General features: G+C 39.2%; 1 protein-coding gene across 1 annotated transcript in view; it reads right to left on the bottom strand.

Annotated features, from left to right (window-relative positions):
• Nucleotides 1-13926, bottom strand: part of EEA1 (early endosome antigen 1) — a gene marked incomplete at both ends in the record, with an annotated part of 63327 nt that overhangs the window by 48016 nt on the left and 1385 nt on the right. Inside the window, 2 exons of the mRNA XM_079549166.1 lie at nucleotides 6365-6487; nucleotides 9347-9439. Coding sequence (XP_079405292.1) covers nucleotides 6365-6487; nucleotides 9347-9439 — 216 coding nt within the window. The remainder of the gene's footprint in view (nucleotides 1-6364; nucleotides 6488-9346; nucleotides 9440-13926) is intronic.

The raw sequence follows: 13926 nt of genomic DNA, 5'->3' as shown, positions 1-13926 counted from the left end.
ATAAAAATACAACAAAAACTTCAGCTTTATCAGAATATTACCTTTCTTTTAAATGTTTTGCCTCATCATTCTGCACAGAGCTGATGTGAACATCAAGTTGTGTGTTGTGACAACACCTTCACAGCAGAAATAATTTCCCTACTCACTAGCAAAGAAAATTAAAGATTTCAAATCATTTCATATATTTCTTCAACAAGAAGAAGGCTTCAGCACGCAGCCTGAATTATTTTATTTTTAAACCTCCACGTAGGTGTCTAACTCTCCAATTGCTGTCAGTGGAGAACTATTTGATACAGCTAATGGAGCAAGCAACTCTGCAGCTGACCTAACAAATGTATATAATGTAAGTAGGGTCAGCAAGTGAGGTCCCCATCAGACTCCATTGCTGCGAACTGGAGCTTGAAGCACGCCTTAAATCTGAATCTAAGCACTTACCAACTGTTCTATTTTCCAGAGCTTTACTGAAATAGTCTTTGTAGAGCTAATATGAAATCTTGTCTTACGTAATTAATGAGTGAAACGCAGATTACTTTAGGCTTCTTTTTCACAAATTAAAACTGGAGTTAGCTAGTAAAAAGAGGCCACCACTTCTTTAGAGACAGCCTCATGGGCAAAACAGCTTATACAGATTTGCTTATAGAATTGGAGTACAAGAGAAGGAACCCTAGGCAAGTTTGGAAGTCACAGACATAACTACCCAGCTTCCTTAGCATTTTGTTTAAAAATGGAATGACTGCCTATTCTGTTCTCCAACCCCATTTTAATACTGAATAGAACTGAACAAATGGTTGCTCTAAATTACTGCTGATCTACTGTTGTCTGTGGTACAGAGCCATATAACATGAAGAGCACGCATGGAGCTTATTTGCTAATGCAAGCAGAACTTCTGCAACATCTTGCATTTTTATCCCAGCAATTACATCGTGAGTCAAGCTTAAAGAACCAAGGAACTTTGCTATTTTCCACTGAGAAGTCAATTTTGTTCCATAAACACTCTTCTCAGAAAATATTTAAGTACTGCATTGAGCAAAAAATAAGCAACAAAAAATGAACCACTGCATAATAGCTGCTTTTACCATACAGAAAGGGTGAGAAAATAGTCTACTATATACATACCGTGGGACAGCAAAGTCTAATTCAGTATTGTCGTTTATATGACCAGGCTCTAAGTTAACATACATTTGAGTTTCTTGGCCTCATCTTTGACCTTCCAGAAATACTGTGCCAGCACTCGAGTTTACAGTCTGCTTACAGTGAATCACATGAACAAAAAGTGACAGCTAAGATTCAAGTCCAAAGCTGTAACATTTCCAATCATGACCTATGTTTGAAAGTGTCTCAGAATTCAGAGGAACATTTATAACCTTTTCACAAGTGTATTGCTCAAAGCATCACCTTGCTGTAACAACACTGAGCACATTTAGAACAGAAAGTTCAAGAGCATGTTCACATGCTCCGAGGCATAATCACCCTCCTGGAGCTGATTTTAGTTTTTAAGTGTGACAATTATTTGGAAAGATTCTAAATTCATTGTTAGTGTTTTTCCACCAAATCTGAACCTTCCCAACCTTTCCAGATACGTGGCATCACCAGCACTCACATAATAACTTGAAACTAAAACTCAGATATCCTTCAGTTATAGGGTGATGCAAAGGCTGAAATATTTCATAGGACAGATTAGGGAAGCGTACATACTTGGGGCCAGAGAACAAAAAGAGTCTGACTCAGAGCTGAACGCTGTATCATGTCATTTCTAGGTTTTGTTTCCTTAACACACATTGAAGCAATTAACTAAATCCTCAGGACGTTCTCAGAAGCAAATTCAATCGCCTTCCTCAAGAGCAAGGGCAAGACCACATCTGTAATCTATTTCAGAGGTCTTACATATTGATTGAGTATATATCTATGGGATACTTTAAGCGAAAGAAAAATAAGGTCACTTGCTTTACATATTCTTTAAAGGAAAATACTGTTGACAGACTTTTTTTCCGTGCTTCTACCAGGAAAAAAGCACTCTATGTTTACATACATAATAAGATGCCAGCAGCTTCCTGAGATGACATCTCAATTTAATTATTTAAAAAGTATCATAAAATGTCATATTTCTGATATTTAAGACCCACGGTCCATCTCAACTTTGTAGTATTTAACTTTCTGATCAAGAAGAAAAGGGGTACCTTGCTACAGTTTGTTTTGTAACATATTGCAGACAATGTATTTCCAGGAAAGAAGCTGGATTCTTCTTGACAAGAATAGAGCCAACATAATTTCTAGTTTGGTTCTCTTCTGTTTCTATCACTATTGATGAGTGAGACTACAGTTCTGTCACAACCTACAACACTACAATTTTGTCACGAATTAGAAATTCTAATTCAGTGGATTCCCTGCTTCTTAAAAGAAACTGGCAGCACACATCCAAGTCAAATCGGATCAGTATCTCCAGTTCTTCATTCTCTTAGTATTGTTCAGACACTGCAGAAAATTAACATACCAGTGTAGCTCAGCCAACGATTTTTGTGCCCATGCAAAGCAGGCAAGTAGCACCAAGGTGCAAATTGCAATCTCATTGGAGAAGCAACTCAAAGACCAGTCAAAAAGGATGCATAAAATTCTATATAGGCATTAAAGCTTTGCATGGGCAGGGAGCAGAGGGGTGTGGGGGAACAGTCTGCAACATTCCAAGGGCATCCATAAAAAAGGTATAATCAATTGAGATATTGGAAAAATACATGGGGGGAAAAAAAATCAAGAACAACAGAGTATTTTCAAACAAAAACAGAAAACTTTTCTGCATATGTAGTATTCCAAAGTACACTCTAGGCAAACATGCTATAAAAAGCCTATTCAGAAAACAGCTTTATATTTTGTTTGTATTAGCCAAGAAATGTGTACTTACTAAGCATCTGTGAAGTCACAAAAATAACCCAAATGAACTGTTAAATATTGCCTTAGGTTTAGCCACACTGCAGCTAAAACAATAGACATTAATGGCCACTACATTCTGAACACTGCGGGAGTACCACACAGTGGCATTCTGAATGCCTCTGGTGAAACCAAGAACTGTGAAATTATGCCTCTCTGACTTACTGTTTAATCATCATCAATGTCCAAAAGAAACAGCAAAGAAATGGGGGAAACAGATTAGAAATGCATCATTCCTTTTTGGGAAGAAAGAAAAAAAAAAAAACAGAACAAACAACACAGCTGTTGTCAGTGACAGCTCTATATATAAAAGTCATATATATTAAAAAAAAAAAGTTACATAATATGTATAAAAGGGGAACAATGTTCTATCTGGGAACGTGGTGATACATTCAACTTCCATAAGGAATTTGTTCAGTCAAGTTGGCTATACACTGACAAAGACAATTGCTAACATTATGGTGCCTGTTCTTGCAGCTAAGCATGCCTCAATTTTTAAGTTTCTTCATTGTGTGAGGAGTGGGGAAAAATACTTCAGTGTTATTTTAACCGCTTATCATATCATGCAATCCCTAGTTTGAAAAAGAAGGACTGCAAGGAGAGCCATTTAAGAGAAAGACTACAAATAAATCTCCAGGCGAGTGGTGTCTGCTTTCTTGCAGCAGGCCATCAGACACACTCAGAAGTTTTGGGAGGGAACACCTTGCCTGAAGAATGGCACCATCCTTCCCTGCAAAGAGGACACAGGGAGGGATAGGCAAGGAGAACACTTATCACAAGGCGATAAGTGACCTAAGTTACTTCAGTTTTAATCAGCAGGGAGCACCTATCAGCAAAAGAGAGGTTAGGGGTCAGGGAAGAAAGCAATAGGCAAACTTAAAAGCAAGGCAGCAGTGCTTTTGTCAATGAAGAGACATTTTTTTGGGTCACACATCATGAGAATAAACACTGACCTTGCAGTGCTTCCTTTCTCCACACTTGAGGACAATGCACTGGCAAAAAAAAAAAAAAAAAAAAAAAAAAAAAAAAAAAAAACCTGAACTCCAGAGCTTCTTCAGCACTGTTTCCAGCAAACTGTATTTGAGCTTTTCACAGGAGCCTCAGCAAGTCACAGACACCCCTACATCAGTCTAAGTAAGCAGAAGTCAGCAATGTTTTGTACGCCTGCTGCAAAAGATGACACTAATAGCAGATGGCACTGATAGCCGATTATACTCTTCTTACAGCGCTGCCTCAGGAATGGCAAAGACACAGTGAAGGGTGACAGGCATCGCTGTTTCAGAATCAAGATGTGCTTGTTGTAACCACAAACTCTCATTTCCCATCAACAAATACAAACTAACAGCTTCTCAGCAGTCAAATATTTAACATTTGACATGCTAGCACTGATAATGATTAGCAGATGCCCCACTTTTTCAGAGCTTCCATGAACTCTAATATAATAGATAAAGCCTTTTTTCTCATCTCTTTTCTGAATCTCTGAGCCAAAAAGCTTCAGATGTTTCAGTTAGAATTTGTATTTCATATACCACGCTCAGTACAGAAGTTCTATCACATTAAAAAGTTGTAATGTGCTACTATCAAGTAGAAGTACCTGATGATTGAAAATCAAAAGTGGGCAAGAAGCTACAGTCAACTCCACAAAACTGTATTAAAAATAGCCCAGGTTATACAGAAGAGTGATTCCTTCAGGTAACCAAACCTCTCTAATGGCTCACATCACAGTATCTATTGATACCAGTGCATCAGGAATGCCCCAATCTGTCACCATAAGCCATAAGTAAGTTTTAGCTTATTCACATAAGGCACTTGCATAGTGACCATAAAATCAAAAGAATAAAGGCAACACAACTATAAATACAGCTCTATAGACACTCCTTGCTTCAACAGGAGGCAGTGATGAGTTAGTTAATCACAGAATCATAAAGGTTGGAGAAGACCTCTAAAATCACCAAGCCCAACTGTCAACCCAACACCTCTACGCTGCTCAGTGCCACATCCACATGGCTCTTGACCACCTCCAGTGACACTGACCTCACCACCTCCCTGGGCAGCCTGTGCCAGTGCAGAACCACTCTTCCTGAGAAAAAATTCTTCCTGATACTCAACCTGAACCTCCTCTAGAGCAACTTGAGGCCGGTACCCCTTCATTTTATCACTGTTACTCAGGAGAAGAGACCAACCCTCACTTCACTGAAACCTCCTTTCAGGTCATTTCAGAGGGCAATAATGTCTCCTGAGCCTCCTCAAAACTGAACAATCCCAGTTCCCTCAGCCGCTCCCCATCAGACTCGTGCTCCAGATCCCATGCAGCTGTGTTACCCTTCTCTGGACACACTCCAGGGCCCCCATGTCTTTCTTGTAGTGAGGAATCCAAAACTGAACACAATGCTCAAGGTGCAGACTCACCACCACAGAGTACAGATCAGCTCCCTGGTCCTGCTGACTGCACAGTTTCTGATACAAAACCACCATGCCATTGGCCTTCTTGGCTGCCTAGGCACACTGCTGGCTCAAGTTCAGCTGTCTGTTGACCAGCACCTTCAGATCTTTCTCCTCTGTCATACAGCCACAAACAAACAGATTCCAAAACTTGGAAGTAACATTGGTAGAAAGAATGTAAAACAGTTTTATCTCCACTCAAGATCATTTAGTGCACAGGAGACTACCTGATTCTAAAAGTCAAATCTGAAGGTTCATGGAGGGAGAAAAAAAAAAAAAACAAGAAAACCAATCAGATAGCTGAAGGCTGTTATTTTACATTCTACATTCCACAGCTGTATGAATTCAGAAGTGCACTACTAATACTTAAAGCCTAGTAACTGAAACAGCCTTTGTATTTTGTCAAGGATATAAAACATTTTCAATAAAATGTTGTGCATTTTTCTTCCTTTTTTGTATGTGTTTTTTTTTCCCCCAACCTATAAAGCTCTAAAATGTTCAAGGGAAAAAAGGTTTTAAATTGTATTTTTATCTTCAGCTCCATCCTTTCACAATATATCAGTCTCCCTCTAGAAATCTGCTTTAAATGTTAGCTAACAATATCTTAAACCAGATCTAATACTGTATTTATCTGGAATCTGTGTCTGAAGTAGAATATATCAAATAATGTAAGCTCAGCTTACAAGAAAAATGAGTAAAAGCTGTTCAATAGGAATACATGAGTGAATGTAAGTCTCCCAGTATTAGGAATACATGAGTGAATGTAAGTCTCCCAATATTGGGAATACTTCACATGAGACATAACTGCAAACCGGAGAGATATACATAAATGCTGCTGAATGTATGCTTTTCAATCTTGCAAAGAGATCAACTATTTTTTAAAGAGGAATCAAAACAAACACACTTTTAAAAAGTTGATATCCAAGCCACGAGAAAACAGGTATGTTCATTTAAAACAATCCATCACCAAAGCTATTGAAACAAAATAAACAAGACCCACAGTAACAGCCGGAATGTCACGAAGCTCCTGTCTTCCTTCTGTCCCCATGTGTTCATTCTGGTAATGTTCAGACAGATCAGTAGGAGTTACACACACTTTCATACAGAGTGGACAGATGAAGCCCTGTGAAACGTATATTTGTCTTTAAGAAACCAATAAAAACAAAAAGATTTTGGAATCAAATAGTGTTCACATTCTTATGCAGGAAGCTCTTACAATCACTAAAGCAAAGTCTGCAGCTATTTCCTTTTGGACGTTTAATTTTTGCAAACCACGTCTCAATACCATGAAGAAGACAAAAAGGAACAGTTAAGAATGTGAAAATAAATCTAAACCACATGTTAAAAGCTAGTACCATATTGCATACTAGTAAGTCTTTTCCAGACACCCTTGGGACCCCCTTCATGTGACAGAGGAATGTGCTGCATAGCAAGTCATGAATGGACCATTATAAGGCATCGCATCAGATCCACCAGGCCGTTTCCCACAGGCATTTTCAGATCCAGGACAGAAAGAGACCAAAATCATCACAGAGACTGCAGAAATACTTCTGTAAATTGGTAAGCAAATTTACAGTAGAATGAGAGGCACAGGCGCAAGTGCAACTGCACGCTCAGTTGGCATTGTCATTTAGGGAAATGGAAACACCATTTTGGCAGAATTGAAGAAGAAAAAAAAAAAAAGGGGGGGGGAGGGAGATGGGAGAGGTGGATTAAACATGCTCACCAGGGATTTACCAAAGCCAAAAGTTAAATGAGTTTCTAAAGAACAGCAGCTTTAGACATGCTCAACCCCCAGAAAAAGCAGACGTGGCACAGCGTGTTGTGGGTGCCCATCCATGCTATGGCTGCGGGACACCTGCACACCTGGAGGCGCACCTGCAAAATGGGGTCTTGAGACAGAACTGTGCCACCAATGCAGCCATGTGACACCATAATAGAAATGTAACTCACAGGTGGACACCCTGCAAACATGGAATATTTAGTGACCCTATACTGCACATGGAGTTGCAGTGGAATCTAAGATACAAAGGAAGGACAGGCCTGAACTTTTCCTTCTGTCAGGCTGCACAGTGAATAAAAGATACATCAAGAGTTGACTGCAGGCCCATGCGTGATCTGTAGTGCCGATGTGGCCCCAGAAGAAACTAAAACAGGCCTATCTCTTTTGCTGAGCAATGAATAGTTTTAATTTAATCAGCCTCCCTCATTCCTTTTGTTTTATACTGCAATTTTCAAAACTCAGGATTGATTTCAACCTAGTTTGAAGGAGGCATGAAACACGAGAATCTACTCAGATTTAGTAATTATTCATTTGAATCTTACAGCAACACAAATTAGAAAATCTAGCTATAAACTGGAATGAAAACAAGTCGATTAGATTTTGTTTTGTTTTACGCAATACTGGAGAACCAGGTGGGATCATAACTATATAAAGGAGAGCAAATATTCTGCAAAGCCTGACTACAGCGGTTTGATTTGAGAGTTCTCAGAAAGCAAACACCTCAGATCAGCTGCAAAGGAAAAGCCCAACCAAGAGAAAGGCTCAAGCTGCACACAGTGATGCATGGACCTCAGAGAGCAACAAACCATCACCAGCTTCAGAACTCAGATTTGATCAGATTTTGAAGTCACATGCAACATCCTACCTGCAAGCAATGTAGCTGATGGCAGAATTACTGATAACTAAAGACACTTTTATGTTATATATGTGTACAGCATCATCCAGAAGTGACACACAGTGATCTGGCTTGAGTTTCAGCAGGGCAGCAAGAACTAAGGGTGCAATAGTGCACGCACACCAGCACTTTCAAAGTATGGCTTATGTCAACAAACAACACTACATTAGTATCAAGGTACCTCATGACACCCACCAGTGATATTACAATCATGATAACAGAACTGTTCCATTTTAGCCAAACTTTGGAAAGAAGCAATCATCTCATTGCTTATTTCTATGCTGTAGTTAACTGAAATAGTGACGAGATTTTAGACACACTTTAAGAATATTTATTCACGTCAGAGACAGTGTAAACATGCATACAAAACTCACAGATGCATGACATGTATAACATACAGCAATAAATTCAGCCATGTCTGATCATACTGATTGTAACATGGCCTTGAGAACTAAGACATAAGCAGATGCACAGATGGAAGGCAATTAGAATTTTGAACAGCACAGGGAGAAGTTCTCTTATCGCTTATCATAACAGACATACGAGCTTTTGACTCATCATACACTTCATTCAGTGTAAGAAAGGGCACTTTGCTCCCTTTAATGCTGTAACAGGAGTAATTAACCTTGCACTGCATTTGTATGCTAAGCTTGAAACATTCGCAAGCTCAGTAATCAGGCTACATTAGCACAAAATAGCTTCAACAGCCAGTGAAGTCAGCGTGCATTTTTAAAAGTTAATATTTGACAACACTGTAAATCCAAAGACGTTGTAACGTAGGATAGAAGCAAGAATAAGACCTTACTCTGCTGGCTAAGCGTGCAAAAAGCACTTTAGGAAAATTGATAGGACTTACAAATGGCAGCTTTATGTACACAGACCAAACAAAAACCAACACATTTGATATTTCACTTGGAGAAGGAGGTTCCCAAAATACATTATATCTAGCACATGCAAGGCGAAAAAGAAGTACAGGTGAGTTTTCAAAATTCATTAAACATTTACAAATGAGGATTGTTAAGCTTGTATCTTATTGCTTTTCATTTTAATCATTCATGTCTACGATAACAGGAAGGATTGCCTGTCATCATTTAGATAAACAAACAAAAGTCACATAAACACGGTCTATTCTCACTTTTCTATTTAAATTAGAACCTATTTTTAGACAGTGGCACTTTTAAGTATTTACATAGAACAGCTGCCATTTAGGAGCAGCACTCGAAGGAATGCCCAACAGCTTTGTGGGTCAGAGACAAGCAGACACAAGGTTCACAACTCCAGCCCCACAAATCAGTGCACAGTACCTCAGAGGAGCCCTCATTGTTCACATCCACGGCATTTCCTGGAGCGGCAGATGAATCGGAATCTGAGCTCTGAGACCCAACTCTGCCCGGAGTCTGAAAGAGAAAGGGAGGGGCAAAATGAATGTCTGCAGACTGTATTTAACAGAGCATGGTACGTAACCTTTACAAAGGCCTCTCTGCAAAAGCACAGATATTTCTTCCGTGAGTGTAACAAAATGAACCAGCTCACCAACTAGTTAGGTAATTTTCAGTGCAACACTTAACAAAACCTTTTATCCGAGACTCTCAAAGCACTCAAAGTATCAAACAACAAGCAGACAGCAAAAGCAAAGGCCAGGATTTTAAACACAATCTGTTTAAAATCTTAAAATCTCTTACGAACACTCAACACAAAACAAAGATTTAAACTCAAGTCTGTCCTTCTATCACTCACCCTACTGTTAAATTAGCTCTCTTCATCCAAGAGGAAAACATCACAAGTTACAATCTGAACATTTTCAGCAGCGGTGGCTGCTGCTTTTACTTGTCTCCAGAACTCCACTGCCTGCCCAATGGCAGAAGAGTTACCATTCTCAAAGCAAACACCAGCAAATAAATTATCTCTGTACTGATATGCTATCCTAGATTCTACAAAGAATAAAAGTTCATTATCTAATTCCACAAGGACAACTGAAAGTGGGATGAAGTAACACTGCTTCAGCCCAGCCAAAAATATTCATAGCATCGTACAGGGATTTCTGATCTAATACAGGAGGATTAAAGATACAGAAATTTAAACATATAGATGGAAATTTACAGAGAGGGGAGCAGAAGGAAACAGTTTTAATTTTTAAATCTCAGTACCTCCAAAAGTTTGCTTGAGAATTTTCTTTAACATATCCTTTCTTTTCAGACCAATCAGTCTGATTGATAACATACCTACAACATGCAAGCTTCTCCATACTTTGAAAATGAAATACTCTTCCCTGCCATGTTTGGTACAGAGTGTTCTATTTCAAACTCTCGTGTAGATTACAGTCTTGTAATCAAATTTTAAAAAAAAACAATGTGTAATTAAAAGGTCAAATTTACTGATTAAGGACTGATGCCCAACCAGATGCTGATTTTAGGACAGATCCACAGATGAACCAAGGCAAAGTAAGTAAATGTATCAGAAGCAAGCTATCAGGAGCTGGTGACAGCAAGTGTAAGAGGGGAACATCTCTCTCCATTTCAGTCTTTTCTGGGTCATCAGCAGGAGGCTGGGCTGCATTTGTGTGCACACTGTTTTATGTGAGAGCAAAGAGTCCAAAGGTGATAGGTGGACTGCTGGATGGGATGATCTTACAGGTCTTTTCCAACCTTGGTGATTCTATGATATATATACACATATCTACATAAGGGAATGTGAAATAAGTTTTCTCCCACAAAGGAGCTGAAACTTCAAGATATAAGAAGCAATTTTATTGATAGGAATTTTTCAAAAAGCTTTAGAAATCTAAGGATGATAAGGATTTGTATGACAACTAGCTAAGGAAGATCTCCTGTTCCCAAGAAGGCCGAAAAACAGAACCCTATCTGTTCTAATACCTACATCCACAAGTAGAAAGGATGCTTTGAAATGGAGAAAGTGTCAGCTTTAACAGACAACACGCTTCTTCAATAATCATTTACAGCAAGTGGATACCTTTGGCTCCGCTCTTCATTTCCAAAATCTGAAGAAATCAGTCTGGGACAGCAGAATGTTTGATGCCCCATCCCTGGAGACTTCCAAGGTAAGGCTGGATAAGGCCCTGGGCAACCTGATCTAGCTGTGGTTTTCCTGTTTATTGCAGGGAACTTGGACTAGATGGCCCTTGAAGTCCCTTCCAACTCTAAGGATTCCATGATAACCCTAAGGGAGATACCACATAGGAGCTGACAGCCTGGGCAGTGACAGCAGCAGATGGTCAGACGGTCTACTGAACCGAGCAGAGCACACCTCCACTTCAGCCATACCTGACAGCTGCAAAGTAAATGAACCACTTCTTCCCAAAACCAAGTTATAACATCTCATACAGTGTTACAGTGCACTGATAATCAGCTATCGTGTGACAGAACTGTTTCACACTGAGATCTGCATGTTAAATTCTGCTGGTTTAAAACTACAAATTGGAGATCAGTACAAGCATCAGGAGGAAAGCTATTACTGTAAAGCACAGTATCATTATTACATGGTTGATTAAAGTACTTGCTTTACAAAACACTTCAGACATGCCATTGTCACACTAAAATGCACCACGTGGCACATCTTACTACGTGAAATAAAGAAGTTATCAAACAGTTCCTGATAAAACCCTTTTAGGGGTTTTAAAAAACAATGTGCTTCCTTCAAAACAGAGTGTAATTCAACATAGCTATAGAAGGTACAACAGGTGGCATTTTCCAGGGAGCAGCATACAGGAAGAGTGGGAAGGAGAGAAGTCATTACCTATCAGGAGAAACACACCCAATCGTCTACTTGCAAAGTGATACAATCTATCAGAAAGAACAGAATACACATTTGGGAGGATGTTATGGAGACCAAGACTATCAATGCAACTAACATCTCTTCTAAAGTTGCGCTGTAATTGAAACATCCCTCACCAGACAAAAAATGGGGGGACTGAGACACTGGGACTCTTTTTCTTTTACTGAGCATCCCATGATTAAAGTATATTCACAGATATTTAAACAAGGCTCCCACATCACTGCTATGCCACATTCCATTAAAAAAATAAATCACAACCCATTGAACAGCATAACAAATGGGTTTGCCTGGTGGACTCAGGGAAGGTCCAGAGTGATGCTCTTTGTTTTCAGTTACCTTTATTATTCTTGACTAAATAAAGCCCTGGGCAATGAGGGGGAGCAGAAGAATGACGTATGAATCATATGGGAAGAGTAATTCTTCACACAGGATTCTGTATTTGTACTCTAACACAACTAACATTTGACATACATAGAGCTGATGAAAACTTAGTTTCTCAGCCAAGGTATTTGCTTCCTAATTGTCTGAAATTATATTTGTTTCTTTAGCTGAGAAGCATGCATTTCTACTTACGGCTCTATAGCTGTGGAAATATTATGCTAAGCTGTGTAATGTTTTCAGTTGTGTTTTCTCAAAACTTCAAGCTAATATAAAGAAACATCATTAACAACAGAAAGCGCAACGACTGCAGCTTGTTTTCTGAAAAGGAATAGAAAATTATGTAATGAATGAGTTGAGCTAATGCATTAAAAGTGACACGGTATAAATATGGATCACTCCCATGTTGTTTCTGCACAGTCATTTATCTGTCTGTACTTACACTCCATTCACTTGTGGCACTCTTTTCAGCGGTTTTAATTCAGAATAAATTAAATCTTTGAAGAAGACTTTAAGCCTTGAGAACGTCTTAAAAAAAATATGGGTTTATACAGTTTTCCCAGTGCAGGTTGAAATATGACATAAGGCACTACTGCCCGAACGCATCAAGGTTCTGAACCAAAAAGCAAGGCACAAGAATGGAAAAATAAGCCAGCCATAGCCTTTGTCATCAAACAAACTCCAGCACCTTTCCCATTCTTCTGTTTTACTCGCCTTAAAGTCCTTAAAGACTTGATGGCCCAAGTACATTCCAATAAAACTTTCTCTTCAGGAGCTTCTTGAGCAAAGGATGCACTTTGTACTGCAGTTTATATGTTCACACAACAAGTCAATGTTTCAGAGACAACACTTTCTCAAAGCCTCCATACAAAACTTCCAACTCCGGAAACACTGTAAATCTAATTGAGCACACCTGACAAGGCTGTCACTTAGCAGCAATTAACAGGTATGCCAGAAACAGAGCATGCTGTGATACAGAACAGTTTACTTCTTTAGAAGCATGACAGCTACTTTACAACTCCATTAAATGCAAAGATGCGGTGTTCCCAGGCACGAAGCCTTCCCTCGCTGCCTGACACCAGTTCTGCACGAGCACCCAAGCAAGCACGCTGCCTAGCCAGCCCTGTAATCACAGGCGTAAAGAAGAAAATTATAGGTATGGCACAAGATGCAGCACATCCGAGACAAGTAAATATCTCTGTTCTTGAGCACAGTACCACTTCAGCTACAGAAATGCCTGCGAAGCCCAGGTGTGCACTTGGAACCAAAGGCCCTTCAGAACTGAACGTAATACAGACCTCTTTTGGCAAAAACCACCTTTTCTTCCTGAAACTGAGAAGTGGCAAAAGCCTCAATGAAATTTTTTTTTTTTCACAAACCAGTTAAGTGCAAACCTAGAACAGATGGATCTTTGAGATGCTGCATTGAAAACATACGTAAAATTTAGGAACAGCTTGCAAGGAAAGGACCCAAAAGGAGGTCCCAGTCAAGATAGCATGGAAAAACCAACTTCAAACACTGAGTGATGTTCTGTAGTAACAAGCGTGTAATACTTCCTATTTTTAAAATGTGCCATGCAAAGTTACTCAGAGTATTCTTTTAAAAGCAAAAATTACAGCTGTGGAGGAAACAAAAGGGTCATCAGGAACAGGAAGGGTATTAAAAGAAACATCGGATGTTTTACAACTTCAGGAACCAGAATTTCAGGAGTCTA

This window comes from Tetrao urogallus, assembly GCF_951394365.1.
Source record: "Tetrao urogallus genome assembly, chromosome: 1".
In the NCBI taxonomy this organism is placed as follows: Eukaryota; Metazoa; Chordata; class Aves; order Galliformes; family Phasianidae; genus Tetrao; species Tetrao urogallus.
This window is presented reverse-complemented; position numbering and strand designations above follow the sequence as displayed.